The 21,311-nt window shown below is 43.5% G+C and overlaps 2 long non-coding RNA genes and 2 gene segments (V, D, J or C); 2 read left to right on the top strand and 2 right to left on the bottom strand.

Moving 5' to 3' along the window:
- Positions 1–21,311, top strand: part of LOC105726735 (T cell receptor alpha chain constant-like) — a 334,902-nt gene that overhangs the window by 198,147 nt on the left and 115,444 nt on the right.
- Positions 1–21,311, bottom strand: part of LOC105726892 (uncharacterized) — a 105,303-nt gene that overhangs the window by 35,501 nt on the left and 48,491 nt on the right. The window lies entirely within an intron of this gene.
- Positions 7,710–21,298, bottom strand: LOC135274235 (uncharacterized). Its single transcript, XR_010342031.1, has 3 exons — positions 21,211–21,298; positions 16,410–16,542; positions 7,710–7,933 (listed from the first exon to the last, which is right to left on the bottom strand). It is a non-coding gene; the product is annotated as an uncharacterized LOC135274235 (long non-coding RNA).
- Positions 11,468–21,311, top strand: part of LOC105726726 (T cell receptor delta constant-like) — a 42,023-nt gene continuing 32,179 nt past the window's right edge. Inside the window, 3 exon segments of the C gene segment in view lie at positions 11,468–11,592; positions 11,745–12,052; positions 14,029–14,035. Coding sequence covers positions 11,547–11,592; positions 11,745–12,052; positions 14,029–14,035 — 361 coding nt within the window.

The raw sequence follows: 21,311 nt of genomic DNA, 5'->3' as shown, positions 1-21,311 counted from the left end.
TTCTCCTTCTCAGTCCCCCTTGCTGGCTCTTCCTCCACTATCCAGCTTCTAAATACTAGAGCAGCCAGGGCCCTTGCCTGGGTCTATCTTCTCTTCTCGATCTCTCCCTAGATGATCTTATTCACCCTCGCAGCATTAATTTCACATATGTGCCCATGACTCCCAAATTTTTATCTCCAATGCAAAACTCTCCTCTGAGGGTACAATCTTCCCGCAGTTGAACCACCTAAGCACTTACCTCTCTTGAGTTGTTTTATGTGTTTTCCCTTTTGCCATGATTGTTTGCATACTTCCTTCATCCTCTTCCTAATTTATAAACCCCCGAGGCAGGGATCCTTTATCTGTTTCATCTTCAGTTTCCATAGTGCATTGCAGAGTAACTGTTTAATATATGATTATTGAATTTAATGTTTGAACTGAATTTCTGCTTTAGGGATCACTGAGACACAGATGTAATGAAAGGGAATATTTTATTTGAAGGAATAATGCCTCATCCTTCTGTATTTCCAAATGAACAACCTCAAATGAGAGAACACAGCTACATACATTAGCATGAGGTGAATACTTAAGTTTCAAAATGCTAAATTGAGCCAGTATCATCCCTTGTGGTCACAGCAGCTGCCGCAAAGGTTTTATAAATTGCCTACGTTCCCGCACCCCATCTGGCAATGCTGGCATGTTACAGCCATGGATGACTTACTCTTCACAATAGCCTTCACTTGGATCTATTCCCTACTTTAAAATAAAAAGACAAAAAGAAGGTGCCAAGGGGCTTGCCTAAAGTGCTCCCACCCAACCAGAGTACAATTCAACCATGGAATGTTGACTCCTCAGCATTTAGAGGATTAGATTCAGGGCCAAAGAGGAGGTCAGAAGAGGAAGGCTCCCTGGATTGCAGAAAGGTGTTTCACCATCAGTTCTAATAATAGCATGTGGCAGCTGCACTTCTGGTCCTTCCTCTGCATTTTAATCCCATTCTTTTCTAAGCCTCTCCCAAGGCCTCCTTTACCAGTCAAAATCAGCCAAGGCTTCCTATGCCCTTAGAAGAAAAGAGGACTGATAGAACCTAAGTACCGACTAGAGAAAATCCAAGAGCCTTTTTGTGCTGGATGAGCCATCTGAGTGAGTCTGGGTCCCTGACTTACCACACAGGGAGGCCTTGACTACAGTGTGGACATTGGTCCCTTTGCACCACTCCCTTGTGTGTATATACAAAGGCTGCTTTTTCTCATCTTGTTTGCCTGAAAACATTTTTGACTTAGCCTCCACATACGAAACTTAAGAGTTTAACCTGTCAAAGTCGAAGGAAAATTGACTGAATTGCATCTCCTTCACGAAAACACATTTTTCAACCGCCATGGCATTTTAGACTGTATTTTCCCTTTCTGCTAGTGTAACTTTCCCATGGCATTTCCCTGGATAAACATATAGTTTATGCCATAATATTTATTAACAAGGAGTCCTCTGGGCAGATGGTGGCACTAGGAATTTCTGCTTGGCATTTAGTATGCTGTCCAGCTGAGTCCCCAACCATGTTGTGAGTCAATGCAAACACTGCAGGTTTCAATAAAGGCAACAGTTATCTGAGCACGCTGCAGCTGCGACTCAGCTCAGCCTCTGGGTTACCAATCTGGGATGTGAGCTGGTACCTTTTTTTTAAAATTTTTTTTTTTTTAAGACGGGGTCTCACCATGTTAGTCAGGCTGGTCTTGAACTCCCGACCTCAGGTGATCCGCCAGCCTTGGCCTCCAAAGTGCTTGGATTACAGGCGTGAGCCACCACACCCGGCCACCTTTTTTTTTAAGACTGAGTCTCCCTCTATCACCCAGGCTAGAGTGCTTTGGCACAATCTCAGCTCACTGCAACCACTACCTCCCAGGTTCAAGTAATTCTCTTGCCTTAGCCTACAGAGTAGCTGGGACTACAGGTGCGTGCCACTAGGCCTGGCCAATTTTTTTGTATTTTTAGTAGAGACGAGATTTCACCATGTTAGCCAAGATGGTCTCCATCTTCTGACCTCGTGATCCACCCGCGTTGGCCTCTCAAAGTGCTGGGATTACAGGTGTAAGCCACCACACCCAGCCTAAGCTGTCACCTTTTTAAAAAAGGTATTCTGACAGAGAGATGGTTGCCAGTTGAGTCTTCCAAAAATCCTCTTTCCCCAGGTTCTTCTAGTCAATCACCTTGGCATGCGCCATTCCCTGTGCATCTTTTGTTAGACTACATCTCTGGTTTCTCACCACAGCCTGGACACTGCAAGAGTAATCTTGCTGCACATAATATTTTCCTTGCTCTCCTTTGGTAACTTCCCAAGTTCCCACAGTCACTACTCAGTTATGCATGTGTGCTAACTCTCAGAATACTTTGCAGTTAAAGCCCTGCCAATTGGATAGCTTGTATTTCTATTCAATAATCTTTTCATTCACTCATACTAAACATTCATTACATAGCTCAATGTTAAGAGCCCTTTAACTTGTCATATACATGATGAATATAACAGCACTTGCATTCTAAACTAGGCTTTCACACAGCAGTACAGTGGTGATTATAAAACAACCATTCTGCACTGTGGCGTCTCTAGCCATGGTGAATGTTATAAAGAAAGTGTATTTACTCTAATCCTTGCCCCACACCTGTCCCCACATGCCACCAAACTCAATATAAACCCCACATAACCAGCAAGAATGTCTGAGGTGTGCAGATCATTGCAACAGGATTGCAACAGATGCATAGTGGGTGAGGTTCCTGGGACATGACCAGGACACTGGTTTATAGTGGCCCAAGCTGCTGTAGGTCTAAGATCCCGCTCAAATACTGTACTCACTTTCCCACTTAATGGTTTAGGAACTCTCTTCTTATAGCCCCCAAAGCTACACTCAGAGCCACTTTTTTTTAAATCTACACAGCTGCCTTCCCAAAAGTATCCTGCAGTGATTCCATGTTGCTCTTGCATTGTTTCCTTAGTTAGCTCTGACTCCATGTTTTGGTAGCCTCATTCCTTTTTCCTCCCAGTCTGTAATAAAGCTAAGCAAAAAGTAGTAGGCGTACATGGAATATTATGCAGCCATCAAAAATGATGAGTTCGTGTCCTTTGTAGGGACATGGATAAACCTGGAAACCATCATTCTCAGCAAACTGACACAACAACAGAAAATCAAACACTGCATGTTCTCACTCATAGGCGGGTGTTGAACAATGAGAATACACGGACACAGGGAGGGAAGCACTACACACTGGGGTCTGTTGTGGGGAAATAGGGGAGGGACAGCAGGGGGTGGGAAGGTGGGGAGAGATAGCATGGGGAGAAATGCCAGATATAGCTGAAGGGGAAGAAGGCAGCAAATCACACTGCCACGTGTCTACCTATGCAACAATTTTGTATGTTCTTCACATGTACCCCAAAATCTAAAATACGATAAAAAATAAATAAATAAATAAACAGTGGAAATGAAAAAAAAAAAGTAGTAGGTGTATTAGCTCAAGAGCTGGGAGGTACCTGTGGAACTGTTGGGTGATGCCAGTTTTTGTGTCAATCAGCTGTGGGAGCCCCTGGCACGGAGGGCCAGACCCACCACTCATCTCCCAAGGGAATGAGGATAAGTCTGCATCTATCTGTCTTCTCCCCTCCTCTGGCATCATAGACTCAGCCCAGCAGATAGGGGCATCTCGCTGTCTCCCTCTGGAGGTGGATTGGGGGAGGGTCTCACTCCCAGAGATGCTCCTACAGCTTTCTTCTCTCCCGTGGATTGAAGGATGAAGAGTATTTATTTGCTCCCCCATAGCAGATGAAATGGGGAGTTTCCTTAGGGTTCTGGGAGGTGAGGGCCCATCCTTGGTGGTGCCCCAGGGGTAATCGGACAACTGAAGGAATATAAGATCTGTAAAATAAAATCTTAATTCCACAGAAGAATGATTCCAGCTACAAAATTTGAGCTCTCTCTAAACACTAAACATTCTACATTTCCATAAGTCCCACCACCAAAGGAGAAGAAAATAGCATTTATATTCTCTCTAACCCTGAGTTATGCCCTCCGCCTACTCCCAACCAAGAACCGTGAGCAAAATTCTTTGCTCCATTTTAGAGGAGGAAAGTGGGAAGTACATTTTCTTGTATGCAGGGACTACTACAAAGAGGGAGGAGCTCCTGTTCAGGCCCTTTTAAACTCATTTTCCATCTGCTCCCAATCCAGGTTTTTCCAGTTTTTATCTCTGTATTGGGATATTGTTGAATGGAAGTACACAATTACCATTGTTTTCTTTTTTATAAATGGGCTTCTACCAACAAAAACATAGGACTAGTCTATTGTTAGCATGAAAACCTGTCTCATGGCTTCTCCAAGTTCAACCTGAGGTCCAGCAGACCCCCACAGACTTCCAGCAAGCAGAACAAATCAAAGAGGATTTCCAGAGACAACAGTAACTTTACATTCCACCCAATGCTCTCCCGGGGGGCAGCAAATCTTCACTGTGAAATCTGCAATTCCAGGAGAGCAGAAAGCAATCTATCTCCCTCCAAAAACATGTGGCCATTTCAGGGAACTAGACACATTTTCACTCCTATTGGTAGGTATCCTTGGATTATTATGGTCTGCCATGAGCCTGGGAATTATAAGACAAAAACAGAGGAAGGGAGGAAGGAAGGAAGGAGAAATGGAGAGAAGAAAAAAGAATGCAAAGTTGAAATATAGCAAGAACCCATTACTCTGTGAGTCCAATGTGCTACAGGCTAGGTTCCATCTCACACACACACAGAGTGACATCCCAGTGTAAGGAATCCCAGCTAGTGGGCTCCCCAGCTGAACTCTACCTCTCAAAAGGGAGCTGGATAGGACAAAACTTCTATCTGAAAGGTCAGGGCAAAATTAGGAGGAGGAACCCAGAACACAGACTTAACCCATTTCATCTAGCACAGAAGGACCCAGAATGCCAGGTATGATAGCACCTAGCAAATATTTACTAAGCACCCACTAAGTGCCCAGTACTGTTGAAAGAGATCAAGGAAACAGGAAGATGGTTGATGCTGACCTAACCAGAGCTATGTGCCCTCTGGTTTGTAAGAAGTGAGCAATCACCAGGCAGGAGAGCTGTAGGGGGTCTGCATTGGTCATAGAGAAAGGACAAGGAGCAGAAGACTGGCAGACCCCGATGCCACAGCAGGCCCTATGGTCACAGGTTTCACCTCTACCTTGTTCCCTGAGTACAACAGTGTATAAACCTTTACTGTCCTGTAATTCTTTTTATTACACAGTGGTTTTCAACCCTGGCTGCACATCAGAATTATGTAAGGAAGTTTTTAAAATCCTGTTGCCCAGAACCCACTTCAGACTAACGAAATCAGACTCTACAGGGGTGGCACCCAGGCTTCAGTAGTTCCGAAAACTCCCCAGGTGGTCCCAATGTGGGTCCAAGATTGAAAACCACTGCATGGAGGTAATTGTCCTCATTACCTCTCCAGCTTTTCTCTGCCTCCACATTCCTCTTATCTAAGCTGTTATATTGCCTTTTTATTTTTAGTTTATTCTACTTCATCCTTTCAGTAGATAATTCTATAATACTCCATTAAACCTTTTTTCATGCTCTAACTTTGCTTTTTCTCATTTAATTTTCACTGCCCAATCTACTTACTCCACCTTCCCATTATGTTTGTTTTGTTTTGTGTTTTCTTTTATCCAGCATCAACATTTGCAGGGCACTTGACATGAACAGAGTACTACAGCAGACACTTAACTGCTGCTAAAAATTACATTTAATGCAGTAATATCTTCTGTTAGATCTTGTGCCATGGCTACAGGCTCTTATCTTATGAGAGATTGGCATTTTGGCAAAGTATATCCTTCTTCCGTGGAAGCAGCTGCATTGGTGTATAAATTTAAGATCCAAAACAAGTATAAAACAATAAAAAACAAAAGAAGCATTCACAAATATGAGGGAAAGCATTAGCAGCAGTCTGAAGCTAAATATCAACATCACCCCTGCCAAGCTGTTGGCCTCATTGTAGGAGGAAGACGCTGCCATGTGCAGCAAAAAGAGAAAGGACCCAAACTGCATGCACAACTAGTGAGGCTGTTGTCTGAGGACAGGGCATTTGCTGATTTAGGCTCATTTCCTCAAGGTCTGCAAGCAAGCCCAAGAGTACATAGGCTAGTCGCAGAGACACTGAAGGTTTAGATGTGGAAGAAAGGGACAAGAGACTGTCCCGGAAGGAGAATGCTTCAGTCCTCCAGGGAAGCTTTGGGGGAGATCTGCCCTCTTGTCCTCCTACAGCTCAGCTGAGAGCAGCCCTGGAGCCTCGGAACCACAGGCCCTGTGTTCCCCGGGTCTGGCAAGCCCCTGAGAGACCAAATCACTCTCCTCCCCAAAGAACCAGCCCAGCACTGAGAATACCACACAAGCCAGTGGAGGCTTGCCAAATAGATGAATGGATGAATGAATGAATGAATGAATGAATGAATGAATGAATGATTCCTCTGATGAAATTGTCCCAGGGAGAGTTTGTGGGAAGACTGAAAAGGAAGGTGGTTCCCACACTGGTACCCCAGTCCTTGATACTCTGATGTGGTTCTTCAATTTCTCTATCTTCCTTTTACCTTGATTTATTTATTATATCAATCTATTTATTTATTTTACGAATCAAGCCAGACACCTTGTTGGAGCAATAAGAGCTAGAGACATTTGTTCCTTTTAGAAGAAGCAAAATTTTCCAGTGCCAATTGACAGGGGAGAAGATGAATAATTACAGTATGTGCTGGTAAAGAGGACCCGAGATGGCTTCCTGATTCTTGTACATCAACAAGGAGACTTCTACGGTCTGGTCTCCAGCACACCTTTCTTGGTAGAGTTGAGAATTCAACCAGCCAGTTCTTCCTGAAGATTCTCAGAGCCACACTGGGAAAGCAGGAGACTCATAAGTGCTGCCCTATCCAAGGTGACTCTCCTGGGCCTCTAGGTAAGTCACACACTGAAGTCCACCCCTCTCACCTTCCACCCTTGTCAGCTATTCTAGGTTAGTACAGGTCTAAGTTAGATTACAAGGTGTGCTCTTGTGCGTAATTTCATGACCACCAGCAACCACATGGGACAATGTTATCCCCATTTATCGTCCAGGAAACTGAGGCCTGGTGTGGTGAGTGACTTGCAAGTAAGAGGAGGAGTCAGGTGTAAACTCAGATTCCTGAATCCAAATTCAGTGGTCTCCACTGCAGCATTGGTCTCCACTCAGTCAGGCTCACTGACTGAGCCTCTTGAAATCTAGACTGGGCAGTGCGGAAAGGGGATCCCCAAGTTCCCAGGCCTCTTCCAGCCCTGTATTCTATGTAAAATTTTTCTCTTCCAGGTTTGTCTGAGCAGAGGTAGGGTGACCCCGCCTCCTGTTCCTCAACAGTCTGTGCAAATTCAAAGAAATAGAGTGTGAATTCAAGGAACTCATTTGAAGAACAGGAAAAGCAACTCTCTGCTTGAGGTTATGGGGAAATGCAGGTTGAAACATGGATCCGAAGACTTGCTAAGGTCCCTTCCACCCTCAGCTCTTCCATTCTGTTCCCAATGAGGCCCAAAACACAGCTTTCTCCATCACTCTTCAATCTGTTTGTTGGTTGATTTGTCTGGTGCTCCCAACCCGCACTGTGGCCCTGAAAATGAAATATAAATTACATCAACTTTACAGCCATTCATCGCTAGCCATCTGATGCAGATAGAAAGGCAGGAAGTACCCGTGGCAGTTTGCATATCAGGGTCAGCAGTTCCTTTCTTAACCCCCCTCTGTCTGGCAAGGCTAAGGGAGCAGACATTCCTGTAATGACCTGGCCTGTCTTTAGAGCCGCAGCCCTAAGAGCTAGTGTCCTTCTTGTGGCTATAATCTTGGCACTGAGCTCCTTCCTGCTCTTCTTTTGCTCTTGTGTGTAATGGACTTCAATATGCTTTCGGATCAGACATCCTGTGGACAGAAGATATTATTTCACTTCGATAAGAATTTTTGAAGACCAGTATGGGTACAGTGAGTGCTTTGGGGGGATTACACCAGAGATAAGTACAGACTAAATAACAAACGTGAGGCAGCATTTACAAATCATACAACACAATATGCAATGGCAGCTTCCAAGTTTCTGCAGAGGGGCTGAAGATAGCAACCTGGTTGGAAGATGCCTCAGGAACTTGCCTTAAGGCTGTATTTTCATAGCACATAAGATTGGGAAAGACATCAAAGAATGGGAAACTTTCCATTCTGGAAAGATGGAGATTATGGGGGGAGAATTGATAAAGCCCCCAAAACGACTCTTGCCTCTCCTACTAACTGTTCAAGTCTCAGGTATCACTATTTGTATGACAAGGAGAAAATTAACATCATTAAGCAATGAGCCAAGTGTTTACAAGTATAATTTCATTTATTTCTCACAGAAATCCTATGAGTTATCTTCTCCCATTTTCCAGAGTATAAAAAAATTAGTTTTTCCTAGAAATCACATGAAGGGACAGATATCCCCTTGACAGGGCCAAGGAGGCTATGGCATAATTGCTGGCCTTGACATGAAGGAATGACTGAGCACAAAGAACACAGCCTGCACAGGGCCAGAGGACAGTTGGGTCCTAGGGCAGAGCCCTGGCGGATGTTTCTACCTTCTACCTGGGCACCCCGAGACAGGCTGTGTTTTTGTTTAAATTCCATCTTATCCTGCCCCAGGCCCAGGCCAAGCTGACTGTTCCTGACCCGGTGAAGCACTAGCTGCACTCTGGCCCAGCTCCCACCACATCATCACCTACCCTCTCCTGTACTGTCTCCTCCCTCTGGCTCTGATTTATTGTTCACACCAGCTCTCTCTCTTAGTCAGGCCTAGAGGAAGGTTGTTTTTGGCCATTAACAATAAATTCTTAAAATTACCTCTAACCAGTGGAAGATATAAATCACAGTCACAAACATAATACACATTCTTGGGCCTTTTCAAAATGACTTCCTGAATAATTTGAGATAATTCAACAATAATTATCTAGAAAGACAGGCTTATCTGAGCCCTGCTAACTGCTCTTTTGATATTAATACAGCTTTAAGCCCTCTGTACTTCTTTCTGCCTCAAGGCTTTTTGTATGCATGTCCTCATTTGTTACACAGAGTGTTATTTCCCTACCCATGCCCCATACCTGTTTCAGGCAGGGTCCCAGCAGGAGACAGGGCACTCTAGGGGGTGATTAGAGAGAGTTTAGTGAAAGAGAGTTTTACAAAGATGTGAGCAGGTGTTACGGATTAAACTGTGTCTCCCAAGGAAAGACATACTGAAGCCTTAACTCCCAGTACCTTAGAATGTGACCTTATTTGGAAATAGGGTCACTGCAGATGTAATTAGTTTAAATGAGCTCATATTGGAGTATGGTGAGCCCCTAATGTAATATGACTGGTATTCTGTAAGACAGCCAAGTGAAGAGAAAGACACACAGGGAGAGAAAACCACAGTGCAGACGAAGACGGGAGTGATGCAGCTGCGCACGCAGCCAAAGACCATCAGCGTTTCCAGCAAACCACCAAAATCTAGGAAGAGGAGAGCTTCCCCTACAGGTTTCAGAGGGTGCACGGCCCAGCTGACACCTTGATTTCAGACTTCCAGCTTCCAGAACTGTGAGACAATACATTTACGTTGTTTTAAACCACCCAGTTCGTGATACTTTGTTAAGGCCACTATAGGAAATTAATACAGAAGGGTTACGGGAGACCAAAAAGAAGGTGGTGAAACACCCAAGGCTGGCAACAAAGAACCGCTACCACGCCAGACCTAAAGCGTGTAGGGGAGGAGCCTTTACAGAAACCTGCAGCTGTGGAAGAGGAACTGTAGCTTCCAGTGGAGGAAGGTGAGTGAATGAATTCATTCCTCCTTCCCTCCAGTCTCCTGAAGGTGTCTCCATTGGCCAAACCAAATGGGATGGAGAAGCAGGTGGATGCTGCCAATTAAGGTCAGGCCTCTAGAGCGAGAAGAAGAGTGGATGTGCAGGGGCAAACAGACTCAGTCTCAACTGCAACGCCACTTTCTCTTCAGGAAAGCCTTCCCTGACCTCCTAACCAAACCTGGCCTCTGAAACATGCTCTCATAATCCTTCTGCTTCTGCAGAATACTTACAGCTGCAACGGAGGAATGAATTATGAAAATCATTAAGTGATGACTGACTCTCGTGCTAGAACACAAGCTCCATGAGAGAAAAGACCGTGTCTGCCATTCATCAGTGAATCCTCAGGGTCTGGTATGTAGTAAGAATGATTAGGTTTATAGGATGTGCCAAGAACTAGGCAGCCTGATAGAAAAAGGTCAAGTATTTCAGTCCAAACAGATTGACCTTGGCAACTTTCAAAGAGCTATAGACAGCAGACACCATTATGTTCTGCCAGGGGAGGGAGGTGCTGAGGATACAATTTATAACATCGAAGAATGTGACCATCTTGAGTACTTGCTCACAGTCCTCCAAGAGCAGTAGGTGGGATGAGCAGTTGTGCAAGGTGAGGTGAGGCAGGAGTGGGTGGGAGAGCAACTACCATGGAGTCAAGAAACCTGAGCTGCTCCTATCTGGATTTTTTTCAGGGCAGTCTGGTCCTAGTCACACTGGGGAACTTAAGAAAGCTTAGGTGGGTCTTTCCTCAACTAACCTGGGAATGTAATGGTTATGTAAGCCCTGCACCCGCCCTCCAATATGGAATGCCACCTTTGCTCCTGCCTTTTTGCTTACCAGTGACCCTCTTCCCAGCTCCTGCTGCACTCTCTCATTCCCATTGTTAATTTACCTGTTTGATTTCAAAATTTCAAAGATTGACCTTTAAACTCAAAGGCGTAGGTCCCAAAACTCCAACTACTTCCCTCTTTTGAAGTCCAGGTAAATTTAGCCTGTCATAAGTTGGGATGTAGTGGTGGTTTCTAAGTTTTTACAATACTTTCCTTTGTGTAATTTAATATAGGTAACCTAAGAACCCTTCAGAAAAGGAAATAGATGAGCTCAATAAAGACCAGGAAACTCTGGTTCACATTTGGAAGACAATGTTTCATTGGATTGCTCTTTAACACATGGGTAAATCACCCTGATCCAACTTTGCCTAGAGGGAGTTTGCAGTGAACACAACAATCATTACATCTTCAGAGTCTTTGTGCACATACTATCGATCTCCTCATTTGATGGTTCTTTTGATTACAACTGTAAATGTCAATAATTCTTCTTGGTATCAACTGTTAACATCACCACAAAGTGTCTAATATGAACATCTCATTTGAAACTGTAACAGCAATAGCAAATTTAACATCTAGGACAGGAAGCAGAAAACTTGTTATCAATTAAATAACCTGCCTTAACCTCCTCTCCGTTGGCCTAACTTACCTGAATCACACTATCGGTCTTGAAAGTGGTACTGTCATCCCATTAACAGGCAGCAGGCCCTGCAAGCCTCCTGTAATCAGCTAGACTTCTCTGGGGAATGAAACAGTTGCTGATTAGGGACTGACTTCCTCAGTCACAAGTGTGTCAGCTCAGAGGAGGGGCCAGCCAGAAGGTGGTTGGGAGGCAGAGCTGCCTCTGAGTGAGCCATGGAGAAGATCTGCTCCCTCATCCATCTCTCCCTCTTCTGGGCAGGTAAGGCAGACTCTGGAACTTCAGCCAGGCAAGACTCAGCAGCAAAGAAGCATCAAGGCTCCCAGGACCTGGTACTCATGGACTGCGCTCCTTACTCAATGACCTCAGCCCCCAGCCCTCACTGAGCTCTCCTCCTGTGTCTTTTCTTTCAGGAGTCATGTCAGCCATTGAGTTGGTGCCTGAACACCAAACAGTCACTGTGTCATTGGGGGACCCTGCTACCCTCAGGTGCTCCATGAAAGGAGAAGCGATCACTAACTACTACATCAACTGGTACAGGAAGACCCAAGGTAACACAATGACTTTCATATACCGAGAAAAGGACATCTATGGCCCTGGTTTCAAGGATGGTTTCCAAGGTGAAATTGATGTTGAAAAGGACCAGGCTGTACTTGAGATTCTTGCAGCATCAGAGAGAGATGAAGGGTCTTACTACTGTGCCAGTGACTACCACCCTGCTGCAGCTCTACTTCTGAGCAGCTCAAAAACCATTGCCATCCATGTAGAGCAGCAGTTCCAACAAGATCATGATTTTCTCTTGAATAAATAATTTAGGAAATGGGGACCAGAGAAAGCTAGTATTCCTACCTTTCTTTCAGGCTCAGTCATTCAGCTTGCCCATGCTTTCCCATGGCGCTCAGATAGGCAGCCGCCAGTGGAACAGAAGAGAGGAGAGATGGAGCCAAAAAAATGAATTGTAGCATCTACTGTAACAATTTTCTTGGAACCTCATAAAAGGTTTGCCCACAGAGCCACAGTGCTTAAGGTATAGCATAGATTAAGGAGGCACCTTATAATGTACAACTATGGGTGACATCCAGTTTTTCCCCAGCCACATGCCTCTGAATCTACGCATTCTAGAGGAAAAGGACTGGCAAGGCAGGGAGGCTCGTCTCCCTCCTTCGGTTCAAATATGTACACTATCTGTCATCTTACCCAATGTGGAAGGAAAGGCTCCATATCTAGCATGCTGTATTGTTTTGATGATTACTGACTGGATATTTTGTTTTGTTTTGTTTTGTTTTGTCTTGTTTGTGAGACAGAGTTCTTGTTCGGCCACCCAGGTTAGAGTGCAGTGGCACGATCATAGCTCACTGCAGCTTCGCACTCCTGGGCCCAAGCTGGATAAGGTATTTTGCCCTCCCTTTCTTCTCTATCTGTTTACATCCACATGTACTAGAAACAAAACATTGAAAAATTGCTTCAACTCGCACTTCCTTATCCTTCTATGGACAGCTCAATTTAATACTGCACTTTTATCTTGAGCAATGTGATTTTCCAGATTTAGATGATTGACAGGGCTCTCTACTCCAAGGCTGAACCTGAGGGAGAAATCAGCCTTCCTTCTGTCTTCATCTAGAAAATCTACCACTCACCTTATGAAATAGCCTTATAAGAACTTGTAGTGATAGATATTTTCAGTGGCTTGATTATGGTGATGGTTTCACAGATGTACAGGCATATCAAATTCATTACATTAGGCACTCTAAACATGTACAGTTCATTTCACATCAAGTATAACTCAATACAGTTGTAAAAATATTTTTTAAACGCAAATTTGATTTTTTAGGCTTCATTGGACTACTTCAGGCAATATCTAAAGAAAACGTTCTTCAACAAACCCCTCTAGTCAAATATCCTGTCTTCCACAGAAGTACAAAGGGGCTGACAGGGCTTGCCACACCTTACTTGGTTTCAGTCAGGGCTTTTCACTGTTTTACCAGGAGTCTTCCCAATCCTCTCTCCTCTCATGATTCTGCCTGACCTTTCACATATATATAATACACATTTTATACATACACATTTTATATATATGTTATAATGTATCATTGTTCCATGCATTTTAGTTATGACTGCCCCCATTTTAGGGTCTGATAGCCACAAGTCTCTTCATTTATCATTTATCTCCCCAAACAGCTATATTCTAAACCTTCAGAAAAATCTCTCTTCTCTACTCTTCATCCCAAACCTCCCTACTCTGACCTGATGCCTGATCCCACCATAGGCCTGGAACCTGCCTTCTGCCTCTCTGCCCCACCCCATTGGGCAGCTTCTTTGGCTGAATGATCTGCAAGGCCCTGGATATTGGCTCTGCCCTTGGTCAAAGTCAGTTTCCCAAATTCCCATCCAGATACAGCACTCTGAGCCCCATGATCTAGGAAGGGGTTTGGACCCAGCCTTCCCGGGATATATTTAAACAGAGGATCTATCATGACTCGTCAAGCCCACTTCCTGCCACTCAGATTTAATTCTCCTTCTTTGAATGAATAATAAGCAGGAAGGTGGAGTGCATCTCCAACATGAAGAGGATACAATTCTTCTCCCAGTTTGAAATCATGATTTTGGAAAAAGAATGACATCTGGAAAGCTGGTTATGCAGATGTCAAAGTTGTGGAGCCATGGTTTGTAAGGCCTGCAATATGGATTCCTAGCAAGACCCCCAGTGACTCCCTCTAACAGAGACTGGGAAGAATGTCTCTAAGGAGAAGGAGGGGAAAAAATATCTGGACAAATCCATAAAACTGTATGTCTGCTGTAATAACAACTAATATCTGTTGAGCGTTTACTATATGCCAGGCAGCATTCTAAGCACTCAACATGTGTTATATGATTAATCTTCACAACAACCCTAGTATTCATTTTCTATTCTTGTCCTCATTTTACAAAATAGAACCCCAAAGCCCAGAAAACCTAAAATACTTGCCCAAAGTAGCACAGTTAGTAAGGGAGGGTGACACATTTGAGATTCTGGATGCTACAGCAGAGGACACAGCATGTAATTTGGGGAAATGGGGGACCCATAGAGAAGACTACCTCCAGGATGTGTCAGAAGCAAGAGACAACAGGGGCTGTGCCTTCACCACCAAACCTGTTCAAACTGACGCTCTGTGACCATCTGTCAAAAAACTGGGACAACAGAGCAGTGGTCCCAAATGACCTCTCAAATGTTTTCTGAGGTTTGTGATCCTGACATAAGCTTCATACTGTCTTCTGAAATCATCTGCATCTCTTCATCTGTGAAATTAGGATAATAAGAGTTCTATCTTCACTGCGTTGTAAAATATATAATTATAGAAACTAAATAAATTGCATTGCATATGGTAGCTATTTAATAAATGTTACCTATTATAAGAAAAAGCAAAGTGCAAGGAAGAATAATTGAGAAGAAAGTGAACTAAATTACTGAGCACCAACAAAATGCAGCCACTTTACAGGTATGGACTCATTTATCCTATGACAACTCAGTGAGGTCATTATTATCCTTTCTGTTTTATAAGTGAGGATACTGAGCCTCAGAGAGGCTAGACAGCTTGCTTACAGAAGCAGAGCCAGGATCTGGGTCTGACTGGAAGTCTAATTGTCCTGGCTGGGGTACTGGACTGGGACTGCGGAATGTACTAAAGAAATATCTTACCTACAGCAACATCTCAAGTAAAGGATAGCTGGGAACAGGTATGGGAAGTCCAATCATCTTTGCTCATGCAGAAGTTGCTTTTGACTCCTTGGCTAGTTTCCAGAAGAAGGGATAAGAGGTGAGGTCTTCAACTCCTTCCCCCTGTCTCCTCTCCCTTGCTTTAAAACACTAATTGCAATTTCAGCTTCCAGGCTGTTCTCCCAAGATGGCTCACTCCCCTGACTGAAGAAAGGCAGCTGCTCCCCAGCCCACTGCCACTCACACTCCTGACCACCACCCATACTAGGTTGGCAGCTTTTCTCCCAGGCTACACCATAAGAAACATGAGAGACTGGCCCACATATGCCCTCCTTCTGATGCTTGTCAAAGGTAGTCCCTTGTTGGACTCCCTTAGATTCTCTGTGGGTGCTCATGGATTCCCTACCTTTTCCTCTCCTTCTCAGGGGCCTGACTGGAGTGGCAACTATAGGGGTCCAGGATAACAAGAGCTAGAAAAATTCCCTGGGTTTCTGTCAGGTCCATAGAGTTGGTGACTTTACCACCCATATATATCTTTACTGTCAGGCAAAGTGTGCAAGTTTGTCTTTCCATTGTCACTGACTTATCACTTATACAGAGGCAGCAATGGGGCTCGGGATCTGATAGCCCCAAGTCTCTGCATTCAAAAGTGAGCACACAGGTACCAGAAAACACTGCAGTGGATTAAGGTGCAGGAGCCACTGTGTAAAGATTAGAAATTAATTTCTAACCAAATTTCTCTGCTTTAGTTAGGGTCTTAGTCCACTGCAGTATCTGAGACAATACATGCTCAATAATAAATTTTCCATACTGACAAGCTGAACAAACTCAGAATCAAGGCTCCTTTCCTACTCTTCAATTCAACACATTACCCTAAAATATTAATTGAAATGATAACGATTATATAGCTTTTTTTTTTTGTCAGAGCACTTTATTTATTCTTCCAGCAAGTACCTCGCTCGTATCTGCTTCATTTTTCTCCAGAGAATTTATCACGATTTAGCGTGCCATCAAAAAATATTTTGCTTGTTTATTTTTTGATGTCTGGCTCTCCACTGGAATACAAGGTCCTTGGTGGCAGGGATAAGTTTTTGTCTGTTTTGTTCATTGCTTTCACTCCAGCACTTAGAATAACTTTGGCCCATACCAGACACTCAATAAATGTATTAAATGAATGAGTGAATGAAGTAAGTATGAGTGAGTGCTACGTACCCTGCATTGAGCTGGATGCCAGGGACACGGTGGTACACAAGGCTGGAGCAGACTCTGCCTTCTGAGAGGCTTTCTCCAAGCCTCATCTACCCACTAAAAAAAATGCTATTGACCGTAACAAGATTTTCTGAAGAGTTGATTACAGAGTACTCTGGAACACCAAATAACTTACTCTGGGAGAGCAGACATCGAGGCTCCTAAGTACACTGGATGTTAGTAGGGGCAAAATGAACAGAACAGCAGATTTTCTCCTTTCTCCACCTTTTCTCTTTTGAGTCCCAAGGCCCCAGGCCCTGAGTCTGAGGCTGTCAAAGAAAAAGCCAAACATTTCTATTTTATTTCACAAAGGAATTTTGCAAACCTTCTCTCCAAACAGGCTTGCTGGGGCATGCTATTTCTCAACGAAAAGCCACAATAACACGTTTTCCTAAACAAGGGAGCGATTCCTAACTCCCTCTCACTTTATCACCACCGCCACCAAATGATTTTGGTATTAAGAATGCAGAATCCACAGGGTCTTTTGGGGCTTTTTAGCAGTTTACACATACACAAACACGTATGTTTATGAGTGGTAACAGTGTATATAGTAAAGTACAAGAAACACTGCAGGGGTTCTCTGAAGGCACGACCTGGATGCTCCCAGGCTCCAAGGCAGCAGCCAGCCAGTGGAACAGCATGCCACCCAGCGTGCTTGACCTGATAGGAAAAAGCCCCAGTGATGGGGCAAAGGAAGTCAAGCCAACATGCAGTTGCTTGTATTCATTTAAATAAAGCCAGGTTCTCAAACTCTATGTTTAAATAAGAAATCTAACAGTCATCAGTTTTCTTTTTACCTGCATGCATGTGGGAGAATAGGGAAAGTTTAAATTATCCTTCTGGCTTAAGGACAAAATTGCGTAAGTACTTATAACTTTCAGAAAAAGAAATGTCAGTCTAAATATATTACTAGGGTAACAAATTATTAAGAAAAAAAAAAACCCAAAGTACAGACTTTTGGAAATTAAAGTGCTTTCATAGAATATAGCAGCATTCATTCAGTAACAATTTATTAAGTACCTTGTATGCGCCAGACGCTTTTCTAGACACAATGGAAGCACAGCTCTCGGAATCTCAGGAGCTTATATTTTAGTGGAAATAAACATAAAATAAAATAAGTAAAATATATGTCAGATGGAGATAATTGCCATGGAGAGGAGTAAAACAGGCGAGGAGAGAGAGAGGGTTGTTGGCAGGCTTGGAGAAATTACAATTTTAAATCAGGTTGTCAAGAAAGGATACAACGAGAAGGTGACATTTCAGCAAAGACCTGCGTGCAGGCAGGGAGCCCAATATTTGGAGTGTGGATGCTTGCTGGACTCTCCCTGTTAAAAATAACATTTTCATGCATATTCTTAAGATACATATTATACCAGCTTTTCTATAGGTTGGGGGGTTAAGGAATCATTTTTTTCTTTCTTATCTTGCTAAGAGCTCTTTCACAAGTAGTTCACACTTTCATTTTTCAAAACTAAGTGATGAAATGCCATTAATTAGCACAAAGTGTGTTGGGGAGTGGAGGGGAGGGTCTGGCAAGGAAGCAGTCCTGAAAACACCAAACCTTACACCACGAACAGGAAGATGACAGCACCGATTACTGACATATGGAAAATGAAATGAGGCATGGCATTTTGAGCCCTTTGCCTTGATCCTCTCCCTCTTCACGTGACCACATCCTGTGGATTGATGAGTGTTTCTTCCCCAACCATCAGGGTAAAAATACACAGTGGGTGATGCATTTCTTTCGCTGGTCCCCAGATGACTCTACTCTAGCAGCCCCGGAAAAGAATCTGCAGCCTCATCTATACCTGCAGGTTGATGTGCCTCCCAAAAACTGTCTCACTCCATTGTGAAGCTGAAATAAAGCATATGTTCACCTCAGTGAGGTTTTTGGTTTTCCTTTTCTGGCTTCTCCAAAATTCCAGTCATAGAGAAGAAACCTGAGGGCTACAGAGCCACTATGGAGAAGGTTGGAGAGCATTTACCATCTCTAGATGAGCTTTAGGGATTCAACCTCCTTGGCTTCTGGATGTGCTGGGACCACAGGGCCCAGGGTAGGCCCTAGAGTCAGTTTCCTCCTTTACCTGCCATCTGACAGGAGTGAGAAGTTTTACTCTGAGGCAGTGAGAAGGAAAGTCAGCAGCCCCAGGGACAGTCCCAAGGAGACACAGCCTGAGTGTGTGTTGTCATAAGCTCTGTCACAGCCAAGGCCTCCTCATGCATAAAGACCTCACTGTGTTTGCATAACACCTGTGTTAGAATCATGAGTGATCGATAAAGGATTAACTGCCTCAGTCTTCTAAAGAGATGAAGAAGGGTTTTATGCACCAAGTTCATAAATAAGGACACAAGAAACCACAAAGGCCAGTGTAGCTGGCTCTGTAAGTTGAAATTAGAGAACTGACACAATAACAATAACCCAGCTCTATAGTAAGAATCAATGTAAAATCTTTGAGTTCATAGAAAGTCCATTTCTCAGCATCAAAACCATCATCATGCTTTCTGTATGGAGGATATCCATCCCCACATATGTGCACTCAGAGTGTCACAACAATGAGAAACCAATTATCATCGGGCTCAACTTCTGTGGTTGAAGATGTAGAAACTGATGAATGAAGAAATTCAGTGACTTTTCCACATCACGCAATAGAATGCAGACATGTAAAGTGATATACTATATTTCTGTCTCTTTCCTCCAATGTCTTAGAAGCAAGGGCTGAGAAAAGACAGAAAGGGGAAATCATGTGATCATGCCAAAGTGAAAGAAAAATGGCAGTGGAGTGTTCTCCAAGTTCCAAACAACTACCTCCCGTCATCTCCTCCACACTTGCAGATCTGTGAAAACTTTCTCATTGTCTTAACAAAAGGTCTCATGGCACAATTTAAATAGGCAGTTTTCCTGTCTTAAGTAGGTGGCAATGTAGTGCAGGTAGGTAAGGTGATATACAAAAATAAATAGGCTTAATCATTCACAAAAATATTAATGTGTGTCAAATTTCAAAACAGTAAACTACAAATTGCCCCTAACTTTGGCAAGGTCCTTTCACTTACCTTAAAATGAACACGTTTACAAATTTGGACTATAAACTACATACACATTTTTATAAGTGAATTCTTTTAGTAGTGAAAAGAGCATAGGCTCTGGAATCAGAAAAAAAATTAGAATCACAACCCCTCACTTACTAGTTCTGGGACCTTGAAAAATGTTGCTTTAATTTTTCTAAACCTCTATTCCCTCATCCATAAAATAAGGATAATAATGTCATAGAGTTATTATAAGGATTAAATTATATAATTGCTAGTAAGTACCTGAGTGACTACAAAAGCAGAGGTGCTCAGTAATGCCAACTCCGTTCCTCTCAGCACTCGATGGTCTGCAGTGGAGTGCTTTCACCCTCCACTCCAGATGGAAGGAGACAGAAAAGGAAAGACAGAAAACCTAGAATGGGGGAGAACATGACCAATGAGCACTAGCGTTTTTTCAAACCACGAAATCTCAAGTGCCTATCAGCACATTTTTCATTAAAAGATGCCTCATCAGGAATGTTCTTCCCACGCAACCTCTCTAAATCCTTTCCCTGCACTAATGACAGTGAAGGTCCCAAAGGCAAGATCATCACTGGGAGGGTCTAGCTCCCCAACAAGAGACGGTGTCCTCATTGCCCTTCATTTGCACAGATGCAGGTGACACAGCTCAGTGTCAGCCTCACCAATAGTAACAGGGTCTTGCTCTGTCACCCAGGTCAAACTGCAGAGGCATGGCCATGGCTCATTGCAGCCTCAACCTCCTGGGCTGAAGTGATCTTCTCACCTCAGCCTCCTGAGTAGCTGGGACTACAGTGTGCAGCACCATGCCTGGATCATTTTTAAATTTTTTGTAGAGACAAGGTCTTGCTATATTACTCAGGCCGGACTTAAATTCCTGAGCTCATGTGATCCTCCTGCTTCAGCCTCCCAAAGTCCTAGGATTACAGGTGTGAGCCCCCATGCCCTGCATGAGTGAATTTTTTACATCAGATCTTCTCCAACAAACTTGGTTCAGATATCTGAGATAAGAGCTGGACAAGGGGGGTCTCAGTCTTTAGAAAGCGCAGCCATACCTAATTTTATGGATGCTCTCCCACAGGGCCTCCCTAGTCTTTAGGACACATTTAATGCATGCATGCATTTAGGAATAGAGATCTTCTCCCATCCTTAAAAAGGAACCTATGATATTAATTACTGACCTGTGATGAGTCAGCTATCCATCCTCATTCTTCCCATGCTGTCTACATGGAGTTAGTTTTCATTGTAATACTTGGCCAAGAAAACCAAGTTTTCCTAAATGAGTTCCAAGGGTAAATAGCCTCATTCCAGTCCTTTGGCTTCTTCCACTAAAGAATTACAGGGACCTGATCTAGGGAAACTGGTGGGGGAAAGGCAGGGAATGAGAGCCTCTGTCTTGCCGGAAATGCATGTTCTGATGGGGAATGATAGTTCAGGATATCTGCGCCAAATCACACACCGGAAAGAAGCTGTCTGAGATCTGAGGAAACTTCCACCTGCTAAAAAGAGCTAGCAGTCTGCTGGAAAGAAAAAATTTCATTTGGATGTCAGAACTCTTACTCTTCACTTTGTGTGTGACTGTAGAGAAGTCATTTAACCTCGTTGCACCTCAGATTCTCATCTGTACAGTAAAGAGTTCATGTTAGATTATCTTTAAGTTTCCTTCAGCACTAACAAGCTATAGGTCTCTGCCCAGCAAGAAAGAGAAGCAAGCCATCATGGGACAAAGGAGATCAAATCTGACAGATTCCCGAGATTTAGGAAGTACAGATTCCTGCCTAGCTGATTCCTTTATGTGACCCAGTAAGGATAAAATCGAAAAAAGGAACTAAATGAAATACACTCATGATTAATCAAAGGGGATTGAAAGTCATGGCTAACCTCACGCCTACCTTGCATCGCCTCCAGCTCACCTCCCTTGAGACACTCCTCCTCCTCTTTAATGCCTCATCATGATTCTCAAAAACTGTGATCACTCAAGGTTGAAGCTTTT

This window comes from Aotus nancymaae, unplaced genomic scaffold (assembly GCF_030222135.1).
Source record: "Aotus nancymaae isolate 86718 unplaced genomic scaffold, 86718_ANA_hifiasm-v0.15.2.pri h1tg000011l, whole genome shotgun sequence".
NCBI lineage: Eukaryota > Metazoa > Chordata > Mammalia > Primates > Aotidae > Aotus > Aotus nancymaae.
The sequence above is the reverse complement of the archived record's forward strand: the minus strand, read 5'-3'. Positions and strand labels throughout refer to the sequence as shown.